The sequence below is a fragment of the Musa acuminata genome, chromosome BXJ1-11 (genome assembly GCF_036884655.1).
Source record: "Musa acuminata AAA Group cultivar baxijiao chromosome BXJ1-11, Cavendish_Baxijiao_AAA, whole genome shotgun sequence".
NCBI lineage: Eukaryota > Viridiplantae > Streptophyta > Magnoliopsida > Zingiberales > Musaceae > Musa > Musa acuminata.
Genome location: NC_088337.1, coordinates 28,598,246 through 28,610,990, shown reverse-complemented (window position 1 = coordinate 28,610,990; position 12,745 = coordinate 28,598,246). Strand labels below are relative to the sequence as shown.

At 36.6% G+C, this 12,745-nt stretch overlaps 1 protein-coding gene across 4 annotated transcripts; it reads left to right on the top strand.

The window, feature by feature from the left end:
- The first annotated feature begins 3,049 nt into the window (after positions 1-3,049).
- LOC103971861 (inositol-tetrakisphosphate 1-kinase 6) lies at positions 3,050-12,144 on the top strand. 4 transcript variants are annotated; one of them, XM_009385998.3, is made up of 13 exons: positions 3,051-3,227; positions 4,288-4,323; positions 5,966-6,164; positions 6,302-6,393; positions 6,530-6,598; positions 6,673-6,875; positions 8,586-8,739; positions 9,581-9,694; positions 10,103-10,165; positions 10,606-10,751; positions 10,869-11,019; positions 11,211-11,426; positions 11,794-12,144. In XM_009385998.3, exons 1-12 carry the CDS (start codon positions 3,099-3,101, stop codon positions 11,346-11,348), a joined length of 1,494 nt encoding a protein of 497 aa, XP_009384273.2. In that variant the 5' UTR covers positions 3,051-3,098; the 3' UTR covers positions 11,349-11,426; positions 11,794-12,144. The 4 variants fall into 4 exon arrangements, with proteins under 4 accessions (XP_009384274.2, XP_018676593.2, XP_009384273.2 ...); XM_009385997.3 differs by having other exon boundaries at positions 11,748-12,144; XM_009385999.3 differs by lacking the exon at positions 4,288-4,323 and having other exon boundaries at positions 3,050-3,227; positions 11,748-12,144.
- Positions 12,145-12,745: the final 601 nt, after the last annotated feature.

Genomic DNA, 12,745 nt, shown 5'->3' with positions numbered 1-12,745 from the left:
GACTCAGCCATGGCTGCAAAATATTTTATTATAGTCTCATGTGTTTAAACATATTCTTTCTTACTGTGGTGATCATAGTATAAGTTGATATTGCATCTGTTAGGTTTCTTCCTGAAATAATATTAAGGGAAAATATGGATTCTTCAAGAGAAGGATATATTGAAATGCCCTAAAAAGTGTGAAAACTAAGAAAGGATGTATGTGGGTTTACTTATGAGTTGGGTGTTTTGCTTACTCTGAAAACAAAGCTAGGAATGTGATTGGCAACTCAAATAGATAAAAATTAGATTCCATTACTTGTTGGATAGGAACCTTATAAGGTTGTCTCTTTATGATCAATTTATGGGGATAAGGGATTAGATTATGTATTTTTATTTTAACTATGGAGAAACATATGATACATATACAGGAAGGAACATGATCCTCTCCATCCATGTGCATACCTCTCTCTCTCTCTCTCTCTCTCTCTCTCTCTCTCTCTCTCTCTCTCTCTGTGTGTTTGTGTGTGTTATGTCATGGCTTGTTGATCATGGGATTGTTCATCTCTAGAAGAAGATCTGCATGACCTCTGTAGACCTTTCATGTCGATCGTGATCCAGAAGTACTCGTAACTTCAAAGCTAGATAGCTGGCAACACATACTTCTCGCTACGTTTTGTAGAAAGGGATGCACCGGTAGCTCCGAGTTCTGCATGGGCCAGAAGACATCTATCTCCATGCGCTCTTTGCATGCATGGGCCAGCGATGCATTCGAGATCGACGAGCCTCCTTCATTACTCTTCCTCTTCGCTAACGGTGACATGCAGGAGCTGCATGCATGGGCCGCCGGCGAACCCGTCGTTGCTTCAGAGGGAGTTTCACCGGCAGTGAAACACCTGCAGGTCCACAGAATACATATGGTTGGAAGCTGATGATGCCATATATACGCTGTTTGACGTGAGCAATGTGCAAGCAGTCGTCTTCAATGGCTAAGACTGCAAAGTTACGGGTAGAACGAGGCAAACATATCACTTTGTTCTTATCTGATTAGGAATACAAGTTTAGGTATATGATATAATACATGCATAATTAATTACATAGATAATATAATGCATGCTAGTCCAATATTGGTCAAATTCTTCTAAGAGCCCTAAGTTAAAGCAAAAACCATCTTGTAGACCACAATTAAGTTGATGAGGTGCATCTATCGGAACACGATAATTGTAACACCCTAGCTTAGTCTCACGATAAAACCGAGAGAAGATTTGATTTGATTATGAGGCTAGATGATCCTATTAGACTAAGTCGAGTTCCAAGTCAGATTGTATTTGATGTGATGCTGGCATATTAAAATATAGTTTTGATGTTCTACTTTCTCTTCTTGTCTATTATTTAGCTCTATCATCTTCCAAACATTCTTTTTTTTTTTTCAGTTGAAAGAGTAGTGGATTGGGCTGTGTTTAGAGTCTAAACTGAGAGATTTATAGAGTTGGATGTATTTTATCTTTATGCTAGAAAAGAAAGAAATTAGATATGTGTGGATGTGTTTACTTTGAAGGGGAAAATTAAGGTTATAATCTGAATTTGTGGAGGGTTTTCTTTGTCCAACAAAACAAGATAAAAAAATATTATTATTAATTATTTTTCAACTTGTTTTATCATATATTCTTTTAACTTATCATAAACACTGTCCCAAACTATTTAGCATCAAGTTATAATATCAAGTTAATGCTGCAAACAATAAGTTTATGTATGAGAGTAATGAAATTTTGAGTTTTATTTGGATATTATCATCATCCAGTGGCTGTGTATTAAGTTAGGAATTAACTTGCAAAATTGCTGATTAAGATATCATTATATTATCATTATAGAGCAAAATAGACACTGAAACTAATCTTGAAAACACAATTAGAGATGGAATTAAGCTAAAACCAAAGGCAGCAGTGTTGTGAATAAAAATTCATCTCTCTCTCTCTCTCTGGGTTATGAGAGTGAGAAGAGGAGGGAAGGATGAGGCAGGTCTTTAGATAAGTTTCCTTTTATTCAAGAAGAACATGAAAGACAAAAGTAAAAATGAATACTGCAGTGCAATGTTAGCCAAAGAATTTTTGGATGTGGCAAATAAATGCTTCTTGTGCTTTGATGAGAAAACAAGAAGAGAAATAAGATTAGTGTTGCATAGATACACGGCAAAGGGAAGAAGACATGGATGATGGGGACAAAACATAGTACCCAGTGGGTCAGCATTCCAAGGAGAGAGATGAGGGGGATGTCAAAGATGGAAGGAAGCTTGATGGCAATGCCAATGGTGGTGGACATATGGAATCTTTTCACCTTTCTCTTTTGACCTCACATGTCTCATCATCCTTCCCCTCCCCCCACCCCACAGCACACACACTATTTCTCTCTTCTTCTTTATGCTATCTCTTGAAGTGAATTGATGACCTCACTTACTTTTTTTTGGGCCCTTTCATTGCCCTAAAGTTCTTGTCCTCACCCATTTGGTCCCTATTTCATTTTATTGCAATTGGTCAGTGTGGGGCAACAATTGGAAGTACTTGGATGATTCTTTTTAGAGAGTGGGGAGTGACTCCAAGTTCTAGTCTTGTTTGATTCTACACCAAGTAGTGAGCTCAAAATTACATCTCTTTCCAAACCATGGGATAAAGAAGTTAGCTAGCAAGAGATTATAGTTTTAATGTGATTGATTACATGAGAAAATTCATCAACCAAAGCTACAGTCAATTTTCTTTTTCTCTTTTTTAGCACTTCCAAACCTTATGCCATGTCTATCGGTCCATCTAAGAATACCCCGCTTACTTCCTCGATCAAATACCCTGAGAGCCACTCCGTGTGGGCCCATGTGGGCCCTCTATTGGTTCTCCAATCGATTGTTCCACCCGCCGCGGCGGATGGCATTGTCCGAAGAGGCCATCACGTGAACCACTTTGGACCGGCCGCTGAGCTCCGATTCGGCCGCTTCATAATGAATTGGACCAACAAATAGGCCTAACTTGGACCGGCTCGGCCCGGCTCGGATCATTAGAGTAAAGAAGCCCGCTCTTTACGCGTGGAGTGAGCTTACCATCACGCACTCAGAGAGAGAGGAGAGAGGGGGAGATGGGAGCGGTTCGAGGGGTGCTCCTGGACGAATCCGTTCTACTATCCGACGACGGTAGCGGAAACCCTCGCCTGAAACCGGGAGCGGAGGTTCTGCTTCGAAGGCTTCGCTACTCCAATCTGCGAGTGGTATGAGAGGCGTCTTCACATACGCTCCTTTTCTTTGTTGCTTATTGATTTCTCTTTGATTTGGTTGTTTTTTGGGATCCTTTTTTGTTGGGTTATGATCAAATCCTGCGTTCGAGTAAATTGTCTTCCTTTTCTTGGAGCAATTTGTTTCAATCGCTTAAAAAGTTGAGATCTTTTTACCTTATAAAAGCTACAATGGGCGATCGGAATACATTAAATTTAAATTCGACCCTTTTCTTGTCTTCCTTAGTTTTAGGATCTGCGAGTTGTGGGATACTTTAATCTTCCGGTTATTTCTTCTAATTAATGCTTAGTTTCCTGCATGCTTGCCAGTCCAGAGAAAACCCTTTTGTCTTTACGTTTGCCTTTCTGAACTTGATGATATCGCATGTTATCTATTGATCATATTTGAGTGATGATTTGCGTGTATGCTTGATACTGTTGTAATGTAAGATTACTCATGCTTGTGCATGATGTTACTTACATGCACAAGAAAATCCAAAGTTTTAAATGTTAAAAGATCCATAGTTTTTTTTTTTTTCTTAATGCACAAATTGTCGACTTTCCAGTTGGAGAATCTATAAGAAGTTCTTCACCTATTCTTGCCTTCACATTTGATAGATTGGATGGACCTTATCATCATATGCATATCAGCTCTTAATTAATAATGTAGTTTTATCATTTAACGTTTTTATGAATCCAGATTGTAGAATACAACAAAATGCACATTAGGCATGTAGCTGTGAGATGAGAAAGATAAGCGCATGTGCCTAAAGTTACTGCAGTACATTTGCTGAGGATACTTCTCTTTTTCTTTTGTTCTGTTTATGTTTGAATATGCAAACTAGATGTTTCTTATCAGCATCATTATAACAGTATGACTGCATCTTGCAGCTGTAAGATCATTGAACTCATTTCCTAAATTTCCATATAATATTGGAGCAACCTTTACTTTTCCAGAAATATATATTTCTACTGAATTATTTGTGTTTGGTTGGTCTTAGTGTCTCAATCCACAACACTTGAAAGAGTGTTCTAACATATCTTGCTCACGTTCCAGGGATTTTGTCATCACGAAGATCTCTCAGCCGTAAAGGTAGAAGACAATATGCTATTACGAGTTTTTGAGTCATCTAATGTTTTTCTTTAGGAGCATGAGCAAAACTGTTATTTTGCTATAGAGTTTTCAGAGAATTGGTTATTCTAAATTAAGCTACATATAGCTACATATTTTGCACCTTCATAGGTAGCATTGTGATCCCAAATGCAATTCAACCAATAAAAACCTACCTAAAGATCTGTTAGATAAATTTCAAGGTTTTCTTCCTTCGTCCAGTATGTAGAATTTAAGGTTCCCATTGCATTTTTAAGTTGTTGATGAGCTATCTCTTTAAATACGTTGGCATAACAAAAAGCAATTGTTCCATATTATGCTTGGTTTTCTTTTACATTGCTCATTTTGTTTAAAACTATATGATGAAAATTGAACTTTTTGAAGTACTACTAACAGAAGTTAGTAAAGTATCATCATAATAGTTTGGTTACTGTGATATTTTTTACAAATGGATCAGACGGATGGCTATTTTAGTCGCAAGTGGAAGTTCTTTTTCAAATGTAGTTTTAGCTGCATTGTCATCTTTGTGGTGATTAGGTGGATCTTGTTGACAATCATCTTATTTTTACAAAGTGATCACAATTGTGATCACCCAATAATTCTTTATTGGGAAGTTCTATAGTAGTGGTGTTCTATTTGTTCTGTTAGGGTGCGGTCAATAGACCACTTAGAATGTTCCTTTATATCACTCATATCAGGACATGCTACATGTGCTTTTCTGTTCGATTTAGAGAAATAATTTGACATAGTTCAAGATGTCAACATAGGTTAAAACTTTAATCTGGGTGTGTTCCTTGTGATTCATATGAGCAGTTTTGTGCAGCACAGGAAATGAAACATTGATGCTGAATATTTATGTCTTGACCGTTCAGTGTGCCACTTGTGTTCATCTGTATGAATTCTCTTTTCAGCGTATACAATATCACTAGGTAGCTTATCATGTTCTTTGCATGTTGTGGTTCTCCATCCTCAAATTTGAAGCCACTTGCTAAGCTCAAAGTGGAAGAAACATTCATGCATGTGTTATTCACCTTCCTGTTCCTACCTATTTCTTGGTTCTTTTAGGGATCTGGTATCTTTTGTTTCCTTCTTTGAGTTCTTTCTAGGTTTTTCATGTATTTACTTATCTTGTGCAGCTGCCATACTAGTTCAGCCAGCTACACTAAATTACTCAAATATAAGACAGTGGCTCACTACAGCTGCCACCACTTTTTGCACACGATGTATGTGATGCGGAACAGAGTATTTTATGTACTTGTTAGTTGTCACTTTATTCTTCTGACAAATCATGAAAACAATACATCTCAAGAATCAATTACCTACTCATACTCTTGGTGTGTATACAAGGTAAACAAGATTGTTTACCAGTCTGATTTAGTATATGGCATATGTCTTTTGCTATTATATTTCTTTTTATATTTATACTATATTTTGCTATTATATTCCCTTCCATCCATGTTCTATTGTTTTGGTTGGTCTTTTTTAACAAGGAGAGACTGTTGTCCCATGTTGTTAGGTAGGGTTAAGGTCATGTTATATCTTTCTTCACCTGCAATCACTTTCTATTAAAGGTATCCATTAATGTGATTATTTGAGTTTTAAAATTTCTATCTATTTTTTGTAGGCAATTTTTCTCCAAAACACAGCAAGAATATACTCCTTCAGTTGCATCTCACTTGATGCTCCAGATGCAAAATATTCGTTTAATCAATTGTTGCTAGACTGGGGCATTGCTGGGGATAGTTGTTTTTATGTAACATCCAAAAGGCATGATGCGTTTACCCATGAGATTCGGAATCAGGGATGGCTTACTGTTTGTGTAGGTGAGAACTCATCATAATTTGTGAAGCTCCAAAATCCATGGTGTCTTAGCTTAAACATTTATGATCATTACTCTGTTCTCCTTTGTTTTGACTAGCTGATAAGTTTTGTTTTAACGGTAATTCATACTTTGCTCTAGGTGTTGACAGTGGTTCTGTGATGAATAAGGAATTTCTGTTTATTAACAAATTGGAAGAATTGCTCCTTACTGTTTGCAGCCTCAGTAAAAAGGTTATTTTATCTGTATATTCTACATCTGATTCAATATTAACTTGATCATACATTTTTGGATGCTATGTTTTATTTCCGTTTATCAGAGTGCATCTAAGATCAATTTATTTACATCGTGATATTGTATATGCCCCAGGCAATGCAGAAGTCTGTAGTAGTTATTGGGTATGTTATGAAACCTTCAAGGGAAGAAGATTTTGCAAAGGCAAGTACTCTGTAGAAATAGATATAATTATTCAAGTGATTGAGACTTCATTTGTGTGACTTCTTGTTTGACAGAGGGGTGCGTTACCCATGTATCCTACTCAAAATGGACTGATCTTTGTTCCTCTCACATTCGACATTCCTTTACTATCGCAACTTCAAGATGTTGATGCAGTCCTTCACAAAGCAACTGATGAAATAGTAGACTTCAACCCTCACATTTCAACGCATTTTTCCCATGGGATTTCATTTTCCAAGGGAATGCAAGAGCTAGAAAGGTGTCTTTCCGAATTAATACATCTGATTTCCAGGGGCACAAAATGTTTACATTTAATTTTGCCTTTTATTTATGGAAATGAAAGTGGACAATGTCTAACATGCTTCAAACTTCAGTTCTCTAATAGAGGTCAAGTTGCAGTGAATTCAAGATAGGGTTAGAAGTTGCAGGGTTATCACAGTCATGAGAATTATAGTAATAATTTGTCACGATTTTCAGGTGGCTGAGGTCAATGGTTGATATATCTTTGATTGAAACAAAAAATAGGTATAAGATGTGACGAGGATCTGAAATACTAAAAGATGTGGAAGTTAAGTCAGTGGTAGTTCATTAGAGGTCTCAAAGTGTGCTTGTAGATAAAACTTTCCCGAACTCTGCAAGAGTCTGATTGTTATCAAGCCTATGTAAGCAGTCTTTTAAATTCCCATAACATTCTCATCTACATGAGCACAAATCTAATTTAACCATCACAGAGGGAGGGGTAGCGAAGGAGGACTGCCACAATAGCAACACCACTAGCATATGAGCAAGTCAATGCAATGCCATCCTGCAGTGGGAGATATAAGCATGAAGATATATGTATTTTACTCTAGTAGTCACACAAGCATGCATACATATAAACTTATATGTATACTTGTGTGTATTTACGCATTTATATGGTATGGAAGAAATGGAACAACTGGTTTCTTGTGACTGATCATAAAACTGAAATCTGGTCGTAAAAGAATCTGATTGAAGAAGAAAAAAGAACAAGTAAGACCTGTAACTTTATAAATATCATGTATTTTCGGATTAGATATATACACAGTAACTTGAGATATGAGATGGATAAAGTGAATCTGGGATTCCTTGTAAGTTTAACCATGAACTTCTATTTGGTTGTTTTATTTGTTTGTCTGCCTTGACTTCTAAGTGTTGAGATTAACACTATTCTCAGTATTCAAAATATGATGACTCATAAAGGCAAGCTGTGAGCAACTTATGTATGCCTTGAGCAAATGTCTTAAGCAAATGACACTCCTAGCATTGCTCAAAGATACTAAAATTGACTGGAAGTTATCTGGACAAGAAAAGAAGGTTCCATTGAACTATATAATATTTTTGATTGGACCATCAACATAAGCAGCTTTTGGGTACTTCGATATTAAATTTAGACCACTAGTTTGGAAGACATTTCATTGTGTATTATGTGAGATATTCAGGATTACAACAGAAAGGTTCAATGATGCTCCTTTATGAAGGTTGTGAGATATTGTCTTGTGTAATACATTTAATTTTGATGGTGGACCTGGTACAATGGCAAGTTGTTCCTTTCTGACTTTGGAGAGTAGGGAGTCACGAAAACATTGTCTCTCTAAATGTAGAGTTAAAGGTGGTTATATTGATCCTTCCCAAACCCCGCTTGGTTGGGGAGCATCGTGCACTTCACTTAAGTTTAATTATTAAAGAAGCCAGATGTCCTTAAAAGATTATAAAAAAGCTTTAAAAAGAATATAAGTTGAAATGGTCATAGATTCGAAACAAATGTGTTGTATAATTCTGAAGGGTAATTTGTGTTGCATCTCATTCAATATAGAACACAAGAGGAATGTTTTAGTTTGGTTTCATATGTTTAGTTTGGGTTATGCATTGAAGTCAATTGTAATTAAATAGTGTCAAATCACGCAACATAATTGCTAACATGTCCTCTGATGATTTAATCTTTGTGCAGGTTTATCCAGGACCACCCTGAATGTTGCATGATTGATCCACTAAATAATATATACCCTTTGTTGGATCGGTACAATATCCAACAACTTCTACTTGGGCTGCAGGAACTCAACATGAAAGATCACTGTAGACTGCGGGCACCACATTTTCTAAAGGTAATTTTGTTAGAATCATTCTTTTTTCTGCATAAATTGAAAACAGTAATAGAGTGAGAACAAATGGGGAAATCCTCTTTGAAAAAGTTATTTGAATCCTCTTGAAAAAGCAACTTTCTTAGCCCAATTATTGGAATCTTGTTAAAGGATGACAATTGGCCATGGTTTTAGAACTTTGTGACTATATGACTGTTCACATGGTTGCATGAAGTATGATTTACCCAAAGCATTCATTGACTTTATAATTGATATTTTTGTTTTTCATGTTCTTAAAATACTTATTCCTGCATCATTCTTTTGTCTTGCTGAGTTGGACACATGAATATGCATCGATATTTGATTGTTGTGTCCATGTTCATGCAACATTGCAAGTGTCAGCTCATGGCACAAAGTTTTATCCCAAGCCATTATTATGAGAGTTAGTTAAAATGTTAAAGATATTTTCTTTGAAACATTTATGCAATCCAACTTCAAGTTGCCAGTGAAGATGCCCAAAGAAGAGTAGGTTAGAAACTCCAAGAAAGGACTTCATGGTTAGCTTTGCATTGTTGGAGGAATGAGCTTGACAGGACTGTATGACAGGGTAAACTTTTAACACATTTGCAAGTACTTAATGCATGAGGATATTCTCTTTTTGTTTCATTGCGTTTATGGCAGCAAGATACTATTGCTTAGATGGAGTTGATTATTGTGTTTGTGATGGCAATGAGATACTATTGCTTTGATGGACTTGATTTGTTCTCAAGCTATCTTAGACTTGTTTTAATCTCAAATATTTACAAATTTCCTTGCTTCACCAACCAATGTTCAAAATGCTCACATGTGATGCTTGACTGTCCAGATTGATAACTTTCATGAACCTAATCTGAGAGATCAACTATCAGAAACAAATTTATCCTTCCCCATCATTGTGAAGCCACAAATTGCATGTGGTGTTGGTGATGCTCACAGTATGGTAATTTCTTGAGCTTCGTGTAGTCTCTTTTTTTTCTCCTTGGGATTATATGATGCCCATTGTAGTGCACTAGATCGGAAGATGTTAGTGTCAAGATAATGATCTTTTTGGACTTGAAATCTGTCATGAGAATTGACTCAGTTTTTTGGATGGTTTTTAGTTTTAAATTTTAGTACTAGATACCTAGAGTCAAGGATGTTTTCCATAATAGGTTTCTGCATTAATGTGCTAGCAAGACCTTAATAAAAGACTAATCATTAACCCTTGAAGAACTTTTACACGTGGGTTATTATAATTATGAATTTTCTTTTGACAAGTTATCCAATCTACCCATTACTTCAACTTAACATTCATTTGTGTTTCTAGCTCTCTCTTTATTGTTTCAACTACATCTATGCTTCTTTGCAGGCTTTAGTATTTAAGTTTGAAGATTTCAAGGAAATTTGTGTTCCACTTCCTGCTATTCTTCAGGTGAGCAAAAAAAACTTGCATAAAATGATTACCTATGATGTCCCCTGTTGTTTTCTATTCTTATGAGAGAAAACTTTGCTTGCTCTGTGTAATTTAGGGTGTATCATATGATTTGGGTAGTTTAGAAACTTCATAATATTGGCATCAGGATCAACACATAGGAAGTAAAAGTTTGGTACATCCTGAATCAGCTGTGTTTACCTGATGATTTTTTTTGGTCTGTATACTTTTGGCTGACATATCTAGTTTTGGCTATTTGTTTTTAAATTTTCCTATGCAGACGACCAACCGCACCGAATCATTCTTTTTCATGACTCTTTACCTTTTTATCCCTTTCACTGAATCTACTCTGTGGTACTCTCCATTAATCTTCATGAAATCGTACTGTTTCCTATCATTTGTAATTTTTGGTTGAGAGTTGCAAATTGTTGATAATGTAGGAATATGTGGATCATGGGTCTCTGATATTCAAGTTTTATGTATTGGGAAATAATGTTTTTCACGCTGTTAAGAAGTCAATGCCAAATGCCAGTTTTCTAAAATCTTCGTCAGAGAAAGCTGGGTCGAAACCAATCATCTTTGACAGGTGCTGTCAACATCAAATAGAAGTTATCTTGATTTATTCTTACACAGGAAGAGATTGGTGGTGGAAACTTAAGTGTGCAAAAAGATAATATTTGGTCTTTTTTTCTGGATGAAACAGTTTGAAGTCTCTTCCAGTTGCTACAGATGACCAATTCTCAGTAGGTAGGCTGCAAGGTGATATACAATCCCTGGACGTGGATCTAGTTAAAAGTGCTGCAAATTGGCTGAAGACAAAGCTTGATCTTACCATATTTGGATTTGATGTCGTTGTAAGTGATACATCCTCTTCTCTGCCAGATATCTTATTTCTGGCATATACTTTGCATGAATAAAGATAGAGTGATACTGGATCATAATTTTAGAAAAGCTTTTCATAGATTGCATACTTGAAATTCATTATTTAATTAGGATAATAGGTATTTATTTGTCATGGAAACTCATTATTTCCCACCAATGTTAGATTCAAGAAGATACTGGAGACCATGTTATCGTGGACTTGAACTATCTACCCTCTTTTAAGGAAGTACCTGATACTGATGCTATACCAGCATTTTGGACTGCAATCAAGAGTGCGTATGAGGCCAGAAAAACAAACTAGAAGGCAGCCACGATCATCAGTTGCACTGCACCATCATTTGTTCAATAAAGTTGCTTTGTGTGGAGCAATTTTTGGCAGGTCAGATTTAAAATACTTTCTCAAGCTATCTGTTAGCTGATGATCACATTTTGGAGAATCTAACTTAGCTTACACCAGACCTTTGCCCATCAGATGATTTCTTCTTTCCATTGCACATGTTGAAAATTGAAATGCAAACATGAGATGTATAACATATTTGACACTCCATTTTACGGATTCCCTACTCGGTAAAATCTTAGGTTAGAAAAGTCTGCCATGACTCTTCCATCAATCTTTGGCCACTTTATAATATGTGATGATTTATATGTGATATTTATCCCCTTCTTCATTTGGCTCTAGTGTTTGCATTCTTTTATGCAGGTGTTAGGCTTTAGCTGACAAAGAATCATGTAAGCTCTTGTTGCAGCTGCAGCAGTGTTGCTTTAAAAGATGTCATATTTGAGAAGCTTTATAAACTTCAGGACTTAACAACACAGATGAAACAACTACAAACCAAAATGTCTGATGATTTGGTGGGATTGAGCTTCATTCTGATAGCGCAGCAGGATGAATTGCCAATATATCAATGAGGCCCTTGGTTGTAGCATAGTTGGGAAATATTATGTATCAAACATCTTTTGCTAAACCTACTAAAACCAGTGATAACGGAATGTCGTTTCCAGAGTTATGAGAATGAACTGTTCTATTATGTATTTTTGTTAGGATTTTTTTATTTTATAAATTTTTGAATAATATTTATTGAGTAAGTTGTGATGGATTTTTGATGAAATTATATAAATAGGGATATAGTTTTTTCTTTTCAAAATCAATTAATCAATCAATGAAATATCATTTCAGGATAAATCTTAAGAGGTCGATTCTCTCGAAGTGTTCAAGAATGTCGATCTTTTTAACGTGATCATTTTTTTATAATAAGATATTAGAATTTTATCATATGGTATCAGAATCTTATCGTTTTATCGTTTGGTATCTGACGATTGAGTTCTCGTTGTAGTATTGGCATGGTTATCATCAATAAATAAATAAAAAAAGGGGGCGCAACCATGTACGACCGAGAACCCCTGCTTCCCCTCTCTACCACCACCGTCGTCGGTCGAAAGGGCTCCTGCTTCCCCGGCTTTCGGCCAGCCCCACCGTCGCCGTTGCTCCCCGGCCAGCGACCACCATCGCCCCGCTTCCCAATCGGAGTCCACTGTCGCCCATCGCCTACCACCCGAGCCACCACCACTGCCAGGAGACGACGCTGCCAGCGTCCCATCCCGTCGTAGCTTCGCTCCCCGGTCGCTCGATCACCGTCGCCCGCCTCCTTAGCCGCACCACCATAGCTGCCTCCCCTTGGTCGCAGCTTCAGCCGTGCA